Source organism: Squalius cephalus (genome assembly GCF_949319135.1).
Source record: "Squalius cephalus genome assembly, chromosome: 10".
Taxonomy (NCBI): Eukaryota; Metazoa; Chordata; class Actinopteri; order Cypriniformes; family Leuciscidae; genus Squalius; species Squalius cephalus.
Genome location: NC_137131.1, coordinates 35,718,713 through 35,741,577, shown reverse-complemented (window position 1 = coordinate 35,741,577; position 22,865 = coordinate 35,718,713). Strand labels below are relative to the sequence as shown.

The window sequence follows — 22,865 nt, the reverse complement described above, 5'->3', positions numbered from 1 at the left end:
ATCACATGCTTGTTCTAAATTCCCCCAATAATGCCATTATCACATTGTCTAGAGAAATCCCCATAACATAGACAAACACAGCCGCTGCATACACAAGTCCACATTTACATTATGGGATTTACTGACTGCTAATTTAGAGTAATGTGAATGACACTTTCACAAAGCACAATGTCAGCTGTTAAACAATGTTGAAATGGCTTGCATGAGCTAAGTGCACTGAAAAGCAGACGATAACCTGGACATGAAGACTCACATTAGAAGAAAGGTGTTTGGAGATGTCTAATTCATTGGAAGAGAGAAGTAAACAAACTGCCCTCATCCACACAGAGATGTTGCTGCGATACAATGGTGACAATGCTGGAGAGGGGGCAGGGGCAGTTCGGCACGAGCGACTGTGTGTGTAGATTGAGAGCAAGTCAGCAGGTTTTATTCAGAATGCACTTTAAAAAGCTAAATTAAATCTTACACTACGTCAAAATTCTCTATCTCTTTTGAACAATATATAATGTATGGGTGCTTTAAAAGTGGCAACAATCACATATAACAGCATAAAAGATAGGCCTATGTTTTTGCAATCGTGCTAAAGGTGGTACGCCATAAACCAAACATAATAGATATGTGATGCACAGATGAGGAAAACAAATTCGTTTCTAATGATCTTCATAAGGATCTTGGTTGGTGAATAATAAAGTTCACTGTAATAAAGATGAACATAAAATAAATATGTTTATAGGGAGCATGAAAAACAAGAACTTATGTAAGATAATACATTTTATTCAGAGATTTTAGGGACATTAATATCTTTCCAGAACAGATTCTTTTAAATAAAAATACCCCCCATATCTAACCCCCGATACAAAACAATTTACATTTAAACAAACATAAATGGTTATAAAAATCCTTGTTTATTCTTTTGTCCATTTATATATATATATATATTTCACATCTAGCCTTTGGCAAGAGATCTTAAGGGAACCAAAACAAGACAAAGACAGAATTATTGCACCTCAGCTACAACGAAACAGCACTTGTTCCTTGGCTTTTAACTAAACGAGGGGGAAAAAATGGAAGTGTGGGCTAAAAAGCTTGAGTGGCTCAGGTGATCATGGGTATTTTGTACAGTAAAGCTCAAACTTCCTGCTACACTAAAGCACAGTTAGTTATATTCTCTTTGCTACCAATCGATGGACCGCTACTGCCTCGGACACAGGAAGTGATGTCGCTAGCTTCTCTCTCTCAGCACAGAGCAGCAATTAACTTCCGGAATGGGGGAATACATGGAAAGATGAAGCATGAAAATGTAAGAATGTAAAAGTAAAAAGGCTTTTTTTTCAAGTTGTTCTGGTTGTGGAAATAAAAGTGATAGTCTCTACAGGAAACACCTGTGAACGGAGGACTGGAGAGGATGAGAGAAGAACAAAAACACCCTCTTTCAATTATGTCAGTCATATGGGAATAGTAACAGGCCATTCCAAAGACCGGACACACCTGATCTGTCCTCACGTCCTGGATTCTGATAGATGGGCGATCCATTCCAGACTGAGCAGAAACCAGGCTGACAATGAAATACCATTCTTTTTTTTTTGTTCTTCCGCTTTCGATGCATTCCAGTCTGTCCGTCTCTCCGGCTGTGGGAAGGGGTCAGAGCTTTAAGGCCAGGGGTGAGAAGTCACACGGAGGAGGCGGAGCTAGGCATGCCATGCAGGGTGGTGCCGCTGGGCGTGCCACTGATGGCATTGAAAATATGCAGCGAATCAGAAAGAGCGCTCTTGGTTCCGCCCTCCACAGCGGAGATCTGACAAAGAGGAAGAGTGCAGGATGAGAAAGGACACGGAAACTTGAGGTGTACTGAATTTTTTTAAATATGAAGAATTCATTGCATTATTACCATCCGATCTACAAAGGCCAGCACAAAAGAGAGAGAGAGAACGAGTGAATATTAAACATAAACCAACATTCACGGTAAACTACCAGTGTAAATATTTCTGATTCCACGTGTTTCCATTGGCGTAAAGGCCCCGATATACTTCAAGTGAAATCAAAGAACGAACTGATGTGACAAAATCAAAAAAAAAAATTCATTTGGAGTTTGTTTCGGGAATTTGGAAACAGCTTTTCAAAGCAAACAGCTTTGTCCAGCTGGTAACGAACTACCATTGGTCCACTACATAATAGGAAGGCTCTGAGGCCCCGCCTTCTTTGATGGGGAAATCTTCCGTTCAGTCCATTGAGGTCAGACATGAGTAAAAACAGTAACACAATGGAGAGCTGCTTCAATGCGACACTGACACTGTTTTTTTTTCATGATTAATACTGTAAAGCTGCTTGCTTTAAAGCAACATATTGTATAAAGTGCTTTAAATGAACGTAACGTGACGTGACTGAAGTGCCGAATTTCAGAGCTCATGCAAACATGTCCACATCGCTATGATCAAATGCTTTCTTAACTGCTGTTTTCTCACCACATTTCTGTCGTATGTTTATTTTGTTATTGAGAGGAAAGTGCAGCAAATATTTACATAATCATTTAAACGCTGGTGGCGTCGTGATGTTTGCTAACAGTATATCGCTGCTAAGGTATATCAAACTTCTTTTTGCCCCTAAGTGTAAAATGAAAAAGATCTTTCCCGTGAGTATATCGAGGCCATTAGGGAACCAAGATTTGTGTGTATGTGTGTGGTTACCTGTTCATGCATGATGTGTGAAAGCTCTCTGGCCAGGTCTTTGTAACTGGCTTTCATCTCATCATGATATTCCTGTTGGTCCTCTTTGATCAGCCTTTCATTCACAGCTAAAGCCTGTCCACATGCCTCAACAAACTGCCTGCATACACAAACACCATATAAACACGTATGATAAGAAAGCAGGCATTTGTGTGGAGATCCTGAAAGGCTTTTCAAATGGTGGTTATATACCTGAAGACCTCTTTAAGCTGTTTGACTTTGTTATCTGGGTATTTTTTGGCGCAGGCGTCATCAAGGAAAGCTCTGGCATACGCAAGTGGCCCAGCATTGACCTAAAGAGAAAGTATTTAGGGAAAAATAGATCACTTCAAATCTGTGTGTGTGAGATGTATTGGTAAAAGTGTACTTGGGGCCGTTTTTTTGCAGGAATTAAATGACTGAAAGCTTTTAATTTTAGACATTAACAAGTTGCTGTATTATTAGTCCATAGTAGCCGTTCCTACTGCTGAACAGCCCAAAATGTTTAGTGGGCTACACAACTATAGGTATGAATTTAGTTTTTTACAGTTATACACTACTGTTCAAAAGTTTGGGTCTGTACGATTTCTTTTTTAAATGTTTTTGAAATAATATGTTCTCTTACGCTCACCAAGGCTGCATTTATTTGATAAAAATGCAGTAAAAACAGTAATAATGTGAGATATTATTACAATTAATGTAATCTATTACTGTGATGGCAAGGCTGAATTTTTAGCATCATTACTCCAGTCTTCAGTGTCACATTAGAAATCAGTCTAATATCCTAATTTGTTACTCAAGAAACATTTCTTATTAAAACCATTGTGTTGTATTTTTGTGAAAATCATAATACATTATTTTTGCAGGATTCTTTGAAAAGAACAGCATTTATTTGAAATATGTATTTTTTGTAACATTATAAATGTCTTTAAAGTCAATGTTCAATCCATTTAATGTGTCCTTGATGGATAAAATAGAATACAATTATTTTCAGAAATCTTACTGACCCCAGTAGTGTATTTTTTATTGTAGCTACAGAAAATCCGATCAAAAACAGGATGTTTTGCCAGTAAAAATAATCACTGGATCAGTTTTCATGGCACTAAAAATGAACATTATGGAGCATTTGCATATAAATTGCTGCAGTGCATAATTTGTCATTGAAAAGTAATTGATTCTGTACATGAGGAGCAACTTAAGGGTAAACATGTTAGCATGTTGCTTAGCAAACAACATAGTACACACACATATTGGCTAAAATAGTGCATTTTTAATTAAATTAAATTAAACCGTCTCTGTTGCTGGACGTCTTGGATGTATTTTTTTCTAATTGCAGTGCATTCTGGTATTCTGCGTTCTGACCAGTGTTAGTTTGAGTGTTATTGTCTCGTTCCGTTGTTGTTTCCGTTTCATTTTCAAGGACTTTTAGTTTGTCGACATTATTCCCTGTTTCCTTTGTTGTTATGGTTGCTAAGTAAGTTTTCATTTGCTGCGTTCACGCCAGGTCGTAGTTACCGTAGTCTCGAGATAACAACACGAAGCTTCTATTCAAAGCTGTTCAAAGTACTCGGACTGGAATTTTGCATTTCTATGGCATTGCTATCAACAGGTGTGCTCAACTTGAAGTGGCGCTTCGCAGACCGACTTGTGTATGACAAAGTATTCTAAATACTTGTCTAATGTACTATGTCATACACCGATCGGTCTGCGCAGCGCCGCTTCAAGTCAAACACACCTAGCGCCTAAATGAAGATGCGTTCACAAAATGTGGTAATTGCCGTAATGATTTGAAATATAAAAAGCCTTCACGTGCTTGTAGATCTTGCAAAACTGTAGTAATTACAAAGCGTAAACTCGCAATGACGATTTTATTTTAGCGTTATTTCAATTAACAAAAACATTTTTTCTAAGAGTGCCAGAGGAAAACAACGTAACTTTTGCCACAGTCTCTGTATCAATGCCTAAAATGTTGTCTCAGGGTTCATTTGTGTCTCACACACCTGTACACTAATGCTTCCCTGAAGCTTAAGTTGCAGGCGGATCATGTCGACCTCACTGGTTGCACAGAGGGCTCTGAGTTCCGCCACCTTCCCGCTCATCTCATCTATGGCCACCTCGATGGGGCTCAGGTCTGTGTGGTGCTGATACATCACTGCTATGCGCTTTTTCACATACGGGAAACAGTGTGTAGCTGAAACAGAACGATTGGAGAAGAAAGAGTAAATAAACATAAAATGGATGCAATGGTATATTTAGAGAGGCTAGAAGAACAAACATTAAGGTCCCATCTGAAATCTACTCATGTTTGTGCAGTAATCAGGGTTTATGTTCCCTGTAGATGGCAGACCTTGAAACTGTGAAAAGTGTTTTATTTACAACACACTCTCAAAGAAGGTCATTCTGCCTCAATGGCCAGATCTGATCGGAAAATTTATGAGAGGATGAAGATCAGGGTTAAACTTTGAAATTTCCTGGTTGCTTTTATAGCACTGAACAACAGTAAACTTGAGATTAAGAAGACTTTGATTAATTGTTTTCGAACACCACCGCTCAAGATCAGGGTGTACAGTGTTAATACAGGAAGTACAGATCAAATGTAATAAAGATTATCGTTCCTGGACTAGTTGGTGAAATAAATGTATTAAACCATAAGGAGGCAAAGGACATAGGCCACTGTACGTGTTTCCCTGTCTACAGGTGCACTTATATGGTAAACACAACATAATCAATGATTTATGGATGTTATGGATTAAGGTAAAACACGTACACTGTCAATCAAAAGTTTGGGGTCAGAATTTGTTTGTTTGTTTGAAACTTCATTTTCAACCAGGAAGAATTGAATTGATCAAACATGACACTAAAGAGATTTGTGTTACAAAAGGTTTCTATTTCAACTAAATGCTGTTCTTTCTTTTCATCAATGAATCCTGAAAAAACAACAAAAAACACAATAGCAGTTTCCACACTAAATAATGCAGTAAAAAATGTTTTAACTGTGATAATCAATAAGAAATGTTTCTTGAACATCAAATCAGCATATTCAAATGTTTTCTGAAGGATCTTGTGAAACTGAAGACTGGAGTAATAATGCTGAAAATTGAGCTGTCATCACAGGAATAAATTACATTTATAGATATATTAAAATAGTAAACAGTTATTTTAAATTGTAATATTACAGAAATTTACTGTTTTTGTTTTTTTTTATCTAAAAATGTATTTATTTTTTATTTTTTTTAATTTAAATTTAATTTAAAATTAAAATTAAATTTTAATTTATTTAAAAATTAAAAATATAAAATAGATAGGATCTCTTCACTCTTCCTGTATGTTTCATGCGCACTTTTTTTCCACAACAGTAACCATTGTGGGGTCAGAGGTAGTGATCACTCACTAGTGAGCACCGTCCTGCGTTTACACTGTTCCTCGACCCCGCCGTGCCTCTTGCCTGACTCTGTGAATGGAGTCTCAAACACAAAACGGCGAATGTTGTGGCTCCTCTCAAAGTCAGTCTTCCTCTCTTCCAGCTCCTTTTCCTCTAAATACGGCGTCACATGCGTCACTTGGATGTATGCAAACTTTGCCTCCAGATCTTTAGGGTTCACCTGAGACAGATGAGGAAGAAGGTCAAAGGTTAGGGTGGGAGGAGACCAGTAAAATGCTGATAAAACATGAATAAACAGAAAACTTGTCTGTAAGTGCATTGGGTTTTATGGTGCAATGAACTTCTTGTGTGGGTTTGTGTAAACACTGTAAAAATTAGTCTTGGATCAAGTAAATAATCATAATATAGCTTTTCTATTTTACTATATCCTTTATACTCAGAAGTCAAACCAATAAGCATAGCAGGTGACCTGGATTAATTTTTAAGGCAACTAGGCCTAACCCAAAAAATGGTTTTGTGGATGATGCCTATTTTCCAGCATGCAATGGGCCATACATACATTTTAATGTATTACATATGCTTACATTGACTGTTTTACACTGAAATTAAACTAGTTAACTATTGTCTTGTCAAGATAAGTTTATTCCTTTCTTGTTCCTAACACATTCAATGAATTTGATTGTTACATTGTTGTTATTCATGTACCTAGTGCTGAGGTCTGTGTATTTCATGCATGTTTTCTGTCTGATGAGTGATCATGTGATGAGTGCTCATCAAATCACGTGGTGGTATTGTCAACAAGCACTTTGCTCTCCATGACATAAGCATTTGTCATAGAAATGTATATTAGATGTACTCTCAAATAAGATATTTATTTACATTTTTAAATAACTTTTTTGCAGAGTTTGAAAACCACTGCTTTAGCTAAACTATGAAAACATGACATTATAAGACACGCAAACAGTTGCCGTAATTTTTAAAAGTGATACTCCATCCAAAAATGAAAATTCTGTCATGTCACGTGGTTCCAAACCTGTATGCATTTCTTTCTTCTGCGGAACACAAAAGAAGATATTTGGAAGAATGTTGGTAACCAAACAAAGCTTATTGACTTTTCTCAAAATGTCTTCTTTCATGTTCCACAGAAAAAATTAATTCATACAGTTTTACAACAACATGAGTACATTTTTGTTTTTTTACAGTGAATGTGTACTAGTGTAATCTGTGTATGTAGGCTCATATTATACACAGTTGCCTGAGCTTTCACCTATTCCCAGAATGCTGATAAAATATGAGTGTGCACGTGCTCACCCTGCCGGAGTCCTGGATCATTTTGACATTTTCTTGGCCAAATTTGTCTGAGTAAAGTTTGAGGAGACGCTGGGAAATCTCTGAGAGAGGAGTAAATTTTGGTTCTTTATAGATATATTCCTTTCCATCCTCATCTTCAAAGAAACCCTGAAAAACACACAACATCTCCATCACAATCTATGTGTGACGCATGCATGCACTGTTGGTGTTATTACTGTAATGTACAGCCAACAAAAGCTGGTTTCAATCTCACAATCAACAAACCTCTACATCACAAGTGGAAATGAAAAGTTATGACTGACGGACACACACTTTGACATTTAACTGTCTTACAAACCTCCAACGTATTCATGATTTCAAAGCAATCCTGATAACACACCATGGCAGAGATACATCTTCATAGAATTCGTGTTATCCTTAAATAATCAGTGCTATCTTTTATTCTCTGTTGTCCGACATAGACACTTTTGAGACATCAGCACTTAAGCAGCTTTCACTGTGTTTTCACTGAAACAGCTCAAGCCATAAAATCGCAAAGCTTCTGTGAGGTTAATGGGCACAGCGTATAGCGAAAGAGCTCACTAAGTGTTGCCTAGCTCATTTTTATGGCCCAAACCCATTTAAAAATGGCTTCCATTGTAAACAATGAGTCAGAGTGCTGCCTGGCTCAACCCGGAATGAAGAAATGACAGGATTTACAGATGAGAGAATGTGTTTTGCGTTTAAAGATTGATGAAGGTTGAAGGAAATTAGCAGCACACAGAAAAAGGCCTTCTCCTCCTCTAAACCAAAAGCCTTATGCACGCAGACAAACAAACAGAAGTATAGTGAGACTGTTATGGTCAAAGCAAAATTTTGCCTGACAATGAGTGGGACAGCACACACACACACACACACAGTCCACAACAACACTTACCGCAGCCTTAGGAAAGAAAAAAAAGAGCAGAAAAGATTGATTAACTGAGACCCACAATGACTTAGACATGCTTTACAAGACTCAAGCTATCATGCAGGGTATATTATCATGCATACAGGAATGCTTATTTTTAAAGAGGTCACATCATACATTTTTATCACTGAATTTTCTCCCTGAATTCCAATCGTAATGTGTATTTCCTGCCTAAAACAGTTAAGTAACCATTTTCCACCTTCTCTACTTTTTAAAAACTTCTCTGGTAGTTTCTGATGACCGAAAAAACACATATAAACAACACAAAGACTATATATATATATATATATATATATATATATATATATATACTGTATATATATATATATTTTTTTTTTTTTTTTGGTCAGAAATCCAAACATTTAAAAAATTAAATGAAGATCAGTTTCAATAGATTTTCCTTATTTTTGGACTGGCGAGGAAGTTTTGAGTCAAACCAAAAACATTTTTATATAAAAAAAAAAATCAAGGACAATTTGGTTCCACATGATATGATCCCTTTAAAATAAAATACAGCTATATTTGTCCTATTGTGCAGCTCAATCCTCAAACTGTCTGTGTTAGCTGGACTGGTAAAAACTTTGTATTGTCTTACCTGGCCGAAAAATGCCACTCTGAAAAAGGTGCCAAGTAGTCTCTTCCCAGAATGCATCACTTCCATCACTTTAGTGTAAGCCCGATGTAATGTGTCATACAGGTGGGCCAGTTTCTACACAACAGCACAAAGCTACATTCATACTGTCTACATTCGAGTATATACTACATTTCTGGTAAATGTTAAATTTGAATTTCCAATAATGCATAAACAGTGTGTGTGCACCTCAAAGTCTCGGCGTTGTTCGTAAATTGGGATGATGAGTTTGTATATATCCGAAATAAGTTCGTAACGTTCAGCTTTCCATAAACCATCAGCACAAGCTTCTAGCAACTCCATCAGCACCTCCTGCAGAGAGGCATACATATATAATTACATACTTTCACATTCCCATGTGCAATACTGTATCTCAACTAGGGATGCTTGATATATCGGCCACCACATCAGTATCGGCCGATATACGTCATTTTTAATGTTATAGTTATCGGCCCGATAAGAAAATTTGGTCGATATATTAAAACCGATAAATAATGGATAATTTCCTTCCACTGAGACACTTCAGTTCGCAATGATGGTTTTGAACTGCTTAAAATATGATTGGAATCATTTCAAAAAAGGAAAATACAGTTAAGTAAAACACGTGCAGCACAAGTCTATCATATAGGCTACATAAAATGAAAATGAAAACATTCTAATTGTGTGTTTGGGACATGCCTTTTAATGGTGAGACTTTGGTTTTTGTAATCAGGCTTTCAAAATATATTTAAAAAAATTGGATTTAGATTTATCAGCCAATATATCGGTTATCGGCTTTCAAATCTAAAGAATTATCGGTTATCGGCCAAAATGTTCATATCGGTGCATCCCTAATCTCATCATCAATGCACTTTACATGATGCTTCCAAATGCAACATTCACAGAAAAAAAGATACAAAAGTTGTTCCTTGGGGTGGTACACTAATATGTAGTACTAATATGTACCTAACTAAAAATATGCACCTTTTAGGGGTAAATAAGGTCCAAAGGTGAAACTTTTGAAAAGGTACTGCCCCATTGAATTCTTTTGAACCTTTTTTTCTTATTTTCTCTGAACAAATTGTGACAAAACTGAACTAATCTGTCATTTAATTTAATCCAAGTGTCTTTCTAAAATGAACAATGTTAATGGGTTTGAAATACAACCTTTTGGCTATCAATCCAGACCTTTAACCACTAGGTCACACTATGGGAACTGAACTGATTTCTAACTCATGTGGGCTTTAGTTTAACCAGCCTGATTCAGTGTTAACAACAGGTGAGGGCCTTTCTCTAGTGATTTGGTTCATCTCAGCGTGTTTATTGGGCTTTTGCTGGTTTTACACCACATGCACATTGAAGCAATCTAAGGACATTTACTCCACTCCAACAAGTCCAAAAGCATTTGATGAACTCCGACCGCAAAGACGATCTTTTATCACAAGTGTATGCACTGAACAAAATGTAAATGTTACTCAAAGAGTTCATTAAATGCGCAATCTGACTATTCACAGTGATGAGGGACACTCAGGGCTAATCAGGGCTCATTATCTGGACTTCCTTTACTAACACACCCTCTGGACAGGGGCAATTGATACTGATTAGATAAGAAATGAGAACATTTGACTGACGTTGTTTTAAAGGAGAGTTTTGAATTCATTCCAGTGCTTCTTCATCAAGGAAGAGAGTGGCAGGATTAAGGGGCCGTGATTCATGAACTATATAAATGTGATCAGTAGCAAGCTGGTTTGAACCTCATTGAAATGAACGTCCTGCATGCCCACATCCTCCATCATGGCTGCCTCCTCATCGATGTTGGGTGTGATCACACGAAATGCCAAGCAGCCCTGACGAAACATTCCTGCCAAGGAGAAGATATAGCAAGCGGAATAGGTTAAAGCAGGTTTAATAAACTGCAAAACTTTCACAAAAGGTCAGACACTTGGACACACACACACTAGGTATTAAGAGAAAGATCACACCTCAAGAATACCCTCTGTAAATAATGTTCACATTTCATAATATGTGAGTGTGTGTTTTTGTGTGCATAGATGTGCACTATTTCTTGACCCTGCATTATTAGTGCTGTTATCACAAAGAGATAACCAAAGAAATTCACAAAGAACTCCAGATTGCAAAATATAGTTGAACCTTGAACAAGACGCCTTTATAAATATATGCGTGTGTGTGCGTTCTTTCGTGCATTCAAGGAAGAGAACATGTTAAATCACCTTTTACCTGAATACTAGAAAAATAAGTTCAATTATCACAGCCTTCAAAACATAATGACAAGCCAGCCAAAACATAGAGCTCAAGTTCTTTAATGAAAAGAACTTATCTTACAAATTAATTATTGCTAATAAAATAGTTCCAAAAGTTTTTATGATTCATTATTTTGACCAAACCTATTAATATATCATATACTGTATCTCATACTGTTGTTACATGTTCCCTGATTTTGTATTGCTTGTTTTTTTTTTTTTTATCTGGACTTTTTATCTGGACTTCCTTTGGTTTTGTGTTTCTTGCTTTTGTTATTTGGACTTTTATTTTGAAGTGCATTATCTGTTGCCATTGTTCACTTCCTGTGTTTAGTTCCTGTTTTACTTTGTTCCCACTTGTTATCATAGTGATTGATTACCCACACCTGCTCCTTGTTTGCCTCTTGTTACCCTGTGTATTTATACCCACACGTGCATTGCTATCAGTTCTGTTTTGCCTGCCTTGCCCCGTGTTTGGATATACTCTGGATATACTTTTTCTTGCCTGTGTCTCCCATTGATTGGATTTATTTTGTTACTTTTTTTAATAAATGTTCTATGTTGCAATTGAATCCTCTTCTCCGTCTTTCTGAAACACCTCACATTACAGGGTACACTAAACAAATGAAGTGAACACTGGGAACAATGAGAACAGAAAATACACTTCAAAATAAAAGTCCAAATAACAAAAGCAAGAAACACAAAACCAAAGGAACATGTAACATACATTTAGCTACTCTTGTATTTAATGTATGATTTTACAAGCCATTATTGTTCAAAATGTGACATTCGTTTTAATTAACGCTTTTACAAACAAAGTATTTGACAAATAGATAACAGTGTGTTTAAATGCGCTCATAAAGGCAAAAACGTATCTGAATTTCCATTCCAAATATCGCATCTTGATTGATTTTTTTTATTTCTGACTCTAGTACAGTACATGCAAACTATGTTTAGTGTGCCCCCTAGTGAACCCCTCACCTTTCCTCTTCAGGTACTCAGCCACCAGTGCTGCCACATGCACGTAACACATTGCTGCCTAAAGAAAAATAAGCCCTTGATGATGTCATTGGTGTAACACGTTATCCACCAGCCATTGATTTACTGCACCATCAAACAAACTGATGCTGAATGAAATGTTAAACTAAAATACAGAGAATAAACAGTGAAATTAAGGAATATAAGTCAAACTTAAAATCTAAGTCATTTATGGATTTAAAGAGCCTTTAGTTTATTAATTAGCATTATTTGGCTGTCTTACCTCAGACAGATCTCCGTTCTTGACATGGATTTTGGCCATGCTATCCAGCCAGGTTTTGCGCAGCTCCGGGGTGCTGGTGTAGGATTTGGCCAGGCTGTATTGCAGGTCCACCAGCATCTCTGGGTCTTTTTCATGTTCCTTCATCTGCTCAGTGGCCATGAGTACCGTCCGGATCCGCTTGGTCAGGTCCTTCACATCCGAGGGAAAAGCAGTGTGCTGGGGGAACAGGAAGAGAGAGTGCAGGATGAGCAAACGGTCACATCTGATGTGACTTATACATGTGATTTGAATATAAAAAGCTGATGATCTACTAGTTTATGGTGTTCAGTGTTATTCTAACAGCATTTATTGTTAACATTGATTTTCTTAGCAGATGCTACTTACTCAAGTAGCAATCTATAATAATATGAATGCTGTAAAGTATATAAATTAGGGCTGTCAATCGATTAAATTTTTTAATCGCGATTAATCGCATATTGTCATGAGTTAACTCGCGATTAATCGCATTTAATCGCACATTTTTTTATTTGTTCTAAATGTACCTTAAATGAATACTTTTCAAGTTTGTAATACTCTAATCAACGTGGGCATGGATAAATATAGATGCTTTATGCAAATGTATGTTTATTATTGAAACCATAGTCAATATAGAGCATAAGGATGAGACATGTTTCAAAGGTCACAGATGTTTTTCAAAGAACTTGTTCATGTCTATTAGACACGTAGAAAGAACAAAAACATGCCAGGTTACCATTACTTCTCTTTCTTTGCACTGAGCAATTTACTAACACAAACATGTTTAGATTTTTGCATGACAGGGCAGCTCTTCTGAAAATGCTAAATGTACATTTATTATTTATTAGCCTATTACATTGTAGTTTGTCTCTCTCTGTGCCCATTTTGATGAAGCTAAATTCTCAACAAAACTGTTTTCATTGGTATAGGCCTATTTTACTGTTTCTGTTGTCAACCAACGGAATGAATTTGAAATGGTGACTGAAACGCGACCCATTAAGACATAACCAGCTCTCCCTTCCAAGATGTTAAGTTAATCTGCACAAAAATTCTGATAATTGAGCCGTCATCTGGTGAAATCAAATTCACATAAGATAAAGACAATATCTGTGCTCTGATTTCGGCTATAGCCTACTTGTAAAAATAGAGAAGCAACATAATATCTGTGCTTAACTGAATTAAAGCGCTGCTCCTCCAGCGCGAGACGCAGAGAGAGAGCGAGAGAGAGAGAGGCGCGCGTGCGTGCTGAGAGAGCAGTACCGGCGGTACCGGTAGATTCTCAGAAACTAAATAAGGTTTGGGCGCTTTGTTGAAGGGAAAAAATCGCTAAAGGGGTCTGCAATGTCGCTAAGTTGGCAACACTGTCTATCTCCATTTCTCCAACTAGGGGTTGGGCCACGGGTCAAACAGAAAATACGCGCTGCGTTAATCGCACGTTAAAAAAATTAGTGCCGTTAATATGATTTTGCGTTAACGCGTTATTAACGCGCTAACTTTGACAGCCCTAATATAAATATATATATATATATATATATTGAAATCTGATCTTTCAGACTATTTTTAAATAGATTATTGTCTTGCAAATGAAACAAAATAAGGAATTAACCTGAAGGTTTTACCTTTACAGTTTTATCACTGTTGGCACAATTATTAATAATGGACAGTGACTGCTGGAACCGTGTCCCACCAATCCCGATGACATCAGCGATCAGCTGACTGACTGCAATCACCACCTGAGAATTTTTTTTCGAAATACATTGGAAGGTACTTTAGCCAGATTATGTCAGAATATTGAAAGGAAAAAAAAAGTTCAGTATGAACTTGCAAAGGGGCTCTCTAGATCAGTGATTCTCAACCAAGGGGCCCGGGACCCACTAAGGGACCTAATCAAACTTCCAAGTGAGCTGAAAGATTACTTAAAATTATTATATATAAGACAAAACAAGTTTTATAGCAAGCTAAAAATCAAGATCTAAGATTATATTTTTATTGTAATCTGTAACAACTGCCGGTTATATTTAAGAACCAGGATTCTCATAGTCTTGGAAAACCTGGATATTTGAGGGAATTTTAAAAGTGTGAATTCTTGACCTGGAAAAAGTCACAGAAATTAATAAAATCTTAAAGCCAAGAAAATGTATCATTTATAATAAATTTAAATGTATTATTGAACCCTGAAGAACATTAAATTACTGAAAGTTCTGGAATTATTTAATGTAATTATTTTAATTATTCATAGTTATATGCATTGCCTCTCTTAGGTTCTGTACATAAAAGTCTGAATACCGTCAAAGGGATAGTTCACCCAAAAATGAAAATTTTGTCATCACTTACTCACTCTCATGTTGTTATGAGATGTATGAGTTTCTTTTTTCTGCTGAACACAAAAGAAGATATTTTGAAGAATGTTGGTAACCAGACAGTTGACGGCACCCATTGACTTCCATAGTATTTTTTTTTCCTACTATGGAAGTCAATGGATGCGTCAACTATCTGGGTTACCAACATTCTTTAAAATATCTTCTTTTGTGTTCAGCAGAAAAAAGAAACTCAAACAGGTTTGGAACAACTTGAGGGTGAGTACATTTTTAGGTGAACTATCCCTGTAATATCTTTGAGGACCTTCAAATATTGTCCACTGGGGGTCCTGAGAGTTAAGGAGGTTGGGAACAGCTGCTCTAGATTGACACCTCACCCATTACCCTCTTATCCCTCTCTTACCTGCAGGTGTGTGCGGACAAAGGACTTCCTGTCATTGTACTCAAAGTTGCTCTTCATGAGGAAATAGAGCAGGTGGGCGGCATCACTGCGTATGGAGCTCAGTTTGGAATTACAGCACTTCAGAATCTCATAACAAAAACAGGCACACATATCCGCCCGGCCGTCAAAAAACGTACAGGGAAACTGAGAAAGAGAGAAAAAGACACATGTAGTGTAGGATGAGGTTTATGAAAATAAAAATTAACAACACGATGTGTACACTCATGTTGGACATTTAATTCCATAACTATGTGATCAATTGTGAAGGCAATACAAAAATCAGTGGCAGGAAGTGTAAACTGACTGAAATGCTATACAAAGAGCCGGTGAGAAAATATATCAGGAAATATTCTATTTTACTGACCAGCTAGCAAAAATATGTCCTCAGAACTTTTTGCTAACATTGCCATTAGGTTATGAAAATGTTAGTTTCTGAATGTTCAAAACACCAATTATTTTATGGTTTAAAAACGTTTTTTTTCTTGGTTATACACACGTTAAAGGGACACTTCACCCATTTGCATTAAGCTTTGCATTGTTAGAAACCCAGTCATACTATTGAATGGTCGTGCAACACTCTCTCATTTTCCCCTGAGACGGGAGAAATCTGTTATTTACCTCTTACACTTCCTCCTACAATGACGCAAAAATCGTCATTTTGCGTCATTGTAGGAGGAAGTGTTAGAGGGGGGGATTTCTGTTAAGACTACAGACACTGGTTTCTCATCTTTCCCAGGGTGGGGCGCGCTCACGCTACAGACCTATTACAGATCAGTGGGTGGGACTTTACGCTCTGAAACTGAAAGCAATATCCTCCATCTTGTTTGAAGCTAAGCTAACAGGCGCTGTGGAGACAGATGTAAAGTAATGACAATAGCGGAGGAGAGTGCTCAATATGATATAGAAGAAGAGGATTTCGGAAGTCTGATGCTTGAATCAGGTGTTTGTGGCTACCTTTACAAGCCGCATTATAGCGAAGAGCAGCCGAGGCAGAAGACCTGCCTGCCGCGGACGAGGAGCCCGGACTGGCTCGAGTTAGGGCGGACTGGTGGCGCCGGTGATCTCACAATGCAGCTACGAACCGCTACGAACACAGAGATAGAGTCCGTCTGCGGCAAAGAATTTCAACGATGACAATTTCTCCTGGACGAAATCTCTGAATCAGACGAGGACACGGACGTTTGTGTTGAGAACTATCCTAGTTTCGCACCGCATATGTTCTGACTGAACATCCAGGTACCATGCAATAATTCACCTTTTCGAAAGAAATACAAACGAGGAGTAATGCACTATATGAGTTCGCCAACTAACTAGACATTTTGTGTGAATGTGAAATGAATTTCAAGCTCTGGTAGTAGCTAGCCTTGTAGACGGAAGAGTGATTTCTCTTATAGGAAGATATGCGCTTTCTGGATTAGTGGGAGTGGCTTGCGGAGCTGTGCAATGTGGTGCATTGTGGGAGTTGTTGTCTTTCATACAAATGCGTTCTGAAGTTATTTTTTGTCTTTTCTCGGTCACGAAGGCACCAAATTCAAAAATTATTTTACATTTCGACTACATATATGACCCACTTTAAATAAAAAACAATGTTCAAATGGGTGAAATGACCCTTTAAGGGAACATTCCAATTCGCAAACATTATAGTAATGTTCCTTTTGAATGTTCTCTGAACATTCTGAAACGAGAAGTAACATTTCAAAATGTTAGATGTCCAACAGTGCAACTAAAACGGTTCAGAAAAAAAACATTCTCTGAATGATTTATAGATAATGGCTTTTTTGTGCTAACATTTTGAGAACATTATTATCTCTTTCCCCGTCATTGACGGAAAATTTCCTCATTTGGGAGACAACGTTTCCCTGCCATTTCCCAGGAATCAACAGTAAGAGTACCTTGTAAATGAAGGTACGTAGGGAGGTGAAGACCTGCTTCAGTGCCGTCTCTGACTGGGGGATCTGAAGGAAACAGAGGTGAACCTGGAAAACCTTCTTCATCAGCGGGTTATGACCCAAATCAGCACACAGCTGCGTCTGTGGATGCATGGTTTAATATGAAAGCGCTTCAGGGAAGAACTGATCTTTGTTCATTTCGTACTAATAAACACACATTTCCACTTGTTGTCGGTACCTTAAAGCCCATGATAAAGACACTGAGTGTGTCCAGCACAGTCAAGCACACTTCCGTTGAGACGTTAGCCTCCAGGAGACACGCGTCAGCATCACCGTGGCAAGATGCTGGAGGAGAAAGAGGAAAAGAAAGATCATATCATTTAATAACTAAACTGAACAGAACTGAGAAAAGCTGCTTTGGCCTCTCAGCATTTTCTTACTCTCTCTGGTTGGACTACATCAGTGGTTCTCAGGCCAGCAAACCAAAATATATTCTAAGAAGTTTTGCTAACATTCCCATTGAGTTATAAAAACTTTATTTCTGGATGTCCTCTAAACATCCAGTTTTTCAAATGTTCTAAAACCATTTTTTCTTGGTAATGCAAATATTAAGGGAACATTACATTTAATAATTTTGCTAACATCATTGGAGTATTATTTTTGAATCCACAGAGGAGACCAAGGAACAGGACCGGAGCACACAACGTTTTAAATAGTTTATTAATGGTACAAAACAACTAACATTTCGACGCCCATGCGTCTTCTTCAGAGTCAAATGAAGACGCATGGGCGTCGAAATGTTAGTCGTTTTGTACCATTAATAAAACTATTTAAAATGTTGTGTGCTCCGGTCCTGTTCCTTGGTCCTAGCTAGACCTTGGGTCTCCTCTGTGGATTTTTGCGTCCTGTTCCGTGAGCACCAACCAGGCTGAAGCGCAAGTGACCCCTTTCTATTATTTTTGAATGTTGTCTGAACTTTCTGAAACAAGTAGTAACATTTGAAAAATGTTAGACGAACAAAAAAAAAGTTCCATGGAAGAACATTTGTTCATAACTTAAAGTGCACCTTGCAAGAACGTAAGCCCAAGTTCTGAGAATGTTCCCTATTTGCTGGGTGGTCCTGGAAGTGTTGAGAACCCAGGATTGAGAAGCACTGGACTGCAAAACTTAATTTACTCTGCAGTGAAGGTGTGCCAAAATTGTGCAAAGGATGACGTGTGTAAAATATGCATGGTGCTGTTTTGGTTCCCTTGAAACCCAAGAAGCTCTTACCGGTTATTCTACAAAGATCCCAAGAACAAATTCTCAGACTGAAACATACACATACAAAGTATAATTTTCATGATTGTCAATGCATATCAAGTTCTTCTAAATGTTCATTTTAGATAGGCTGTGAAGGATGAGGAGTGTTCAAGAAATGAATGCGTGTTACTGTGTCTTACTGTGGTTGAAAGTGTGTGCGTTCTCCAGGCTGCCCAGCTGGTGTAAGCGTGTGTGCATGACGCCCCCTCTGTTACGAGACACAGGAAGAGTCAACGACTTCCTGTCCGGAGCTATAAACCCCACCCCCTCCTGGCTTCTGAGGAAAAGCAAAGCCTTTATGAGAGTTCTAGTAAGCTGTCTATCACTTATATACAGTATAAAAATACATGTAGGGGTCATATCATTGATATCATTTTTTTTACCCTGACGTCCACATAGAGTATAATGTTGGTGAAAGGTTTTTAGACCACGTTCCACCCTCTTTTTTTAGCATTAAACGGGCTGTACAGTCTCATTCAAAAGTTTGGGGTCATAAAGATGGAAAGAAATTCTTCCTTATGCTCACCAAGGCTGTTTTTAATAAATAAATACAAATGCAGTAAAACATTCATATTGTGAAATACTATGATTACAATTTATTCTGTGATGGCAAAGCTGAATTTTCAGCATCATTACTCCAGTCTTCAGTGTCACATAAGCCTTCTAATATGCTGATATGCTGCTCAAGAAATATGTCCTATTATTATCAATGTTAAAGAACCATGACAATTTTTACAGGATTCTTTGATGAATAAAAAGTTCAAAATAATATTTATTTGAAACTGAATTTTTGTACAATTATAATTGAATACTCCCCTGCAAAATAAAATTATTTATTTATTTAAACAACAACAAATCTTACTGAGCCCAAACTTTTGAATGGAAGTAAACACTTTTATGAGAATGCTTCTTTGAAATGAGCAACAGGCTTATGATCAGCAGTTTTGTTGACAAGTCAATACAGTTTCCATCAATAAAAACCTCTTTGCAAAGCTTGCATTACTTTAAGACAAGTTCCCAAAATAATCCATGCTAAAATGCACCACACAAACTATCAAGATGGGATTGAAATATGGAAGGAGCTGTTTTTGCAGATTAGTTTCAATCGATGGTTTTGTTGACTAGGGAGGACATTTTGAAGTTATCAAGGAAAATTTTATTTCTCATGATATGACCCATTTAAAACACCTGCATTCACTATAGTTAACTTCTATACTTCTATATATCGCACACGTCACATTATCTAACTAGCCAATATATGTATATGCCACAAAGTTACATCTGTATTGATACTCATGATTATAGATGGTTCATAATAGATGTTAATACAGTACATTAGATGCTGGCATCCATTAGTCATGTGACTGATTGCCCACTGGACAAAGAGCAGGACATGATGATATAAGCACTAAGTGCATAGGTGTGAGGATATTATTGTACTTATTGTGTTTAATGGACACATGCAGGTGATAAATAGCTAAACATGATACCACAACACCTTCTGCGGTTAGACTACTAAGAAAGCATGAATGTGGAAATGCCTCAGCACACATACACACAGAGCAGTGAGTTAGTTGAATGAGTCAGCATGCTGTTAGTGAAGGGCACTCAAAAGCACACAGCTCTTACCCTGTTTAGGGGTGCCAGGATGCTACAGTATCACTGACTAACTGAACCCTCGCCAGCATTTCAGCCAATAAAACATATACACACATAAAGGAGTAGCGTCATTCAAGGTAGGATTATAGATAGTGTAGGATTTGATGCTGTGTATGTATGTATGTATGTATACATGTATGTGTGAGTACATGTGAGTTAAAGGCAAGAGAGAGAGAGACAAGTAGATATGAGATAGCAGCAGTGGTTGTATTGAGCTTGCATTTATATGTCTGGTTCTACAGAAGATAAGTGGTAAAATCATTTGTAAAAAAAAATTGTAAAGAACTAGGGCTGTCAATCAATTAAAAATTTTAATTGAATTCATTATTCATGATATCCAGATGATTTTAATAAATGAATGAATCACAATGAATCACATTTATCAATAATTGCTGACAAAGGTTTAGCAGATGAGGATACTTCAAATACAAATTGCCTGCCACTATGATGAATAGACATCAGAAAAAGTGGCTTTAGAAGTACACATATTGTTTGTTTATTTTCATATCACTGATCATAAGCCTAGCTGTCATGATTCCTGTCCTGTGTTTCCCTTGTCTGGTGTGCATTTGTTATTTCCTGTTCTGTGCCATGTTTTGTAGTCCTTTGTAGTCTTTCTTGTTTATTAGTCTCCCCAGGTGTTTCAGATTAACCACGCCCCCTTGTTATCTTGTTTAGCTTGTTAGTCTCTGTATTTAAACCCTGTATCTTGTTTCAGTGTTTGTGGGTTCTTGTTTGTGTATGTTGGCTGTTTGGTTCCTGTGTCCTGTTTCCCGAGTCTGAGTTTGTCTAGGTTTTGGTTTATTAAATAAAGTTTGCTGCATGTGGATCCTGCTTCCTCCTATCATTCAGCCAGCAGCGTTACAGAAGAACCCACCACTTAATGGATCCAGCAGCAGCTTTGGGGAGTCTCCAGCCAAGATGGCGGCCACGTCTGATTCTGGTTCCCAGGATGGCCGCCACCACGTTGTCTGAGAATCTCCAGCCAAGAAGGCGGCCACGCCTGATTCTGGTTCCAAGGATGGCCGCCGCCACGCTTCCTGAGCCTCTGTCTGTTCCTGAGACCGCATCTATTCCTGAGTCTGAGCCTGTTCCTGAACCTGAGCTTCTTCACGTCGCTTCTGCTGATCCAGAGACTGTTCACGTCGCTTCTGCTGATCCAGAGACTGTTCACGTCGCTTCTGCTGATCCAGAGACTGTTCACGTCGCTTCTGCTGATCCAGAGACTGTTCACGTCGCTTCTGCTGATCCAGAGACTGTTCACGTCGCTTCTGCTGATCCAGAGACTGTTCACGTCACTTCTGCTGATCCAGAGACTGTTCACGTCACTTCTGCTGATCCAGAGACTGTTCACATTGTTTCTGCTGATCTAGAGACTGTTCTCAGCTCAGAGCCCTCTTCGCCGCTGGTCCTGCCCAGCTCAGAGCCCTCTTCGCCGCTGGTCCTGCCCAGTTCAGAGCCCTCTTCGCCGCTGGTCCTGCCCAGCTCAGAGCCCTCTTCGCCGCTGGTCCTGCCCAGCTCAGAGCCCTCTTCGCCGCTGGTCCTGACCAGCTCAGAGCCCTCTTCGCCGCTGGTCCTGCCCAGCTCAGTGCCCTCTTTGCCGCTGGTCCTGCCCAGCTCAGTGCCCTCTTCGCCGCTGGTCCTGCCCAGCTCAAAGCCCTCTTCATCGCTGGTCCAGGACTCTTTACCGGGGAGCCTCCCCATGAAAATTTTGGGGGGGGGCAATACACCTCCGGACCAGCCCGATCCACCGTGGCCGCCCGAAGGGTCGTCTCCGCCCTGGCCGCCCGAAGGGTCGTCTCCGCCGTGGCCGCCCGAAGGGTCGTCTCCGCCGTGGCCGCCCGAAGGGTCGTCTCCGCCGTGGCCGCCCGAAGGGTCGTCTCCGCCCTGGCCGCCCGAAGGGTCGTCTCCGCCGTGGCCGCCCGAAGGGTCGTCTCCGCCGTGGCCGCCCGAAGGGTCGTCTCCGCCCTGGCCGCCCGAAGGGTCGTCTCCGCCGTGGCCGCCCGAAGGGTCGTCTCCGCCCTGGCCGCCCGAAGGGTCGTCTCCGCCGTGGCCGCCCGAAGGGTCGTCTCCGCCGTGGCCGCCAGAAGGGTCGTCTCCGCCGTGGCCGCCAGAAGGGTCGTCACCGCCGTGGCCGTCTCCTCAGCCAGCACTGCCCTGGCTGCCAGCACTGCCCTGGCTGCCAGCACTGCCCTGGCCGCCTGCACAGCCTGCTCCGCCCTGGTCGCCTGCACAGCCTGATCCGCCCTGGTCTCCCGTTCTGCCACAGTCTCCAGGCCCTCTGCCGTTCCACGGGCCTGGCCCTCCATCCCGCCCCCGGGTCCGCCTCCGCTCCACCACCCTCCTGAACTATTTCCTGAGGAGCATCTGGAATCTGCTCCTTAAGTGGGGGGCTATGTCATGATTCCTGTCCTGTGTTTCCCTTGTCTGGTGTGCATTTGTTATTTCCTGTTCTGTGCCATGTTTTGTAGTTCTTTGTAGTCTTTCTTGTTTATTAGTCTCCCCAGGTGTTTCAGATTAACCACGCCCCCTTGTTATCTTGTTTAGCTTGTTAGTCTCTGTATTTAAACCCTGTATCTTGTTTCAGTGTTTGTGGGTTCTTGTTTGTGTATGTTGGCTGTTTGGTTCCTGTGTCCTGTTTCCCGAGTCTGAGTTTGTCTAGGTTTTGGTTTATTAAATAAAGTTTGCTGCATGTGGATCCTGCTTCCTCCTATCATTCAGCCAGCAGCGTTACACTAGCACTGGTCTGTGAATTCTTTCTTAT

The 22,865-nt window shown here is 39.2% G+C and overlaps 1 protein-coding gene across 4 annotated transcripts in view; it reads right to left on the bottom strand.

Moving 5' to 3' along the window:
* Nucleotides 1-755: 755 nt before the first annotated feature.
* The window catches only part of dock9b (dedicator of cytokinesis 9b), an 87,451-nt gene continuing 65,341 nt past the window's right edge, over nt 756-22,865 (bottom strand). For all 4 annotated transcript variants that reach the window (XM_079882629.1, XM_079882627.1, XM_079882626.1 and 1 more), the window contains 16 exons: nt 18,583-18,719; nt 17,379-17,485; nt 17,144-17,281; nt 15,213-15,395; nt 14,111-14,224; nt 12,477-12,692; nt 12,197-12,254; nt 10,709-10,815; nt 9,165-9,287; nt 8,940-9,053; nt 7,396-7,542; nt 6,094-6,304; nt 4,703-4,893; nt 2,916-3,016; nt 2,685-2,823; nt 756-1,795 (listed from right to left, as the gene is read on the bottom strand). In XM_079882629.1, the coding sequence (XP_079738755.1) occupies nt 1,670-1,795; nt 2,685-2,823; nt 2,916-3,016; nt 4,703-4,893; nt 6,094-6,304; nt 7,396-7,542; nt 8,940-9,053; nt 9,165-9,287; nt 10,709-10,815; nt 12,197-12,254; nt 12,477-12,692; nt 14,111-14,224; nt 15,213-15,395; nt 17,144-17,281; nt 17,379-17,485; nt 18,583-18,719 (2,212 nt within the window). In that variant the 3' untranslated portion in view covers nt 756-1,669. The remainder of the gene's footprint in view (nt 1,796-2,684; nt 2,824-2,915; nt 3,017-4,702; nt 4,894-6,093; nt 6,305-7,395; nt 7,543-8,939; nt 9,054-9,164; nt 9,288-10,708; nt 10,816-12,196; nt 12,255-12,476; nt 12,693-14,110; nt 14,225-15,212; nt 15,396-17,143; nt 17,282-17,378; nt 17,486-18,582; nt 18,720-22,865) is intronic.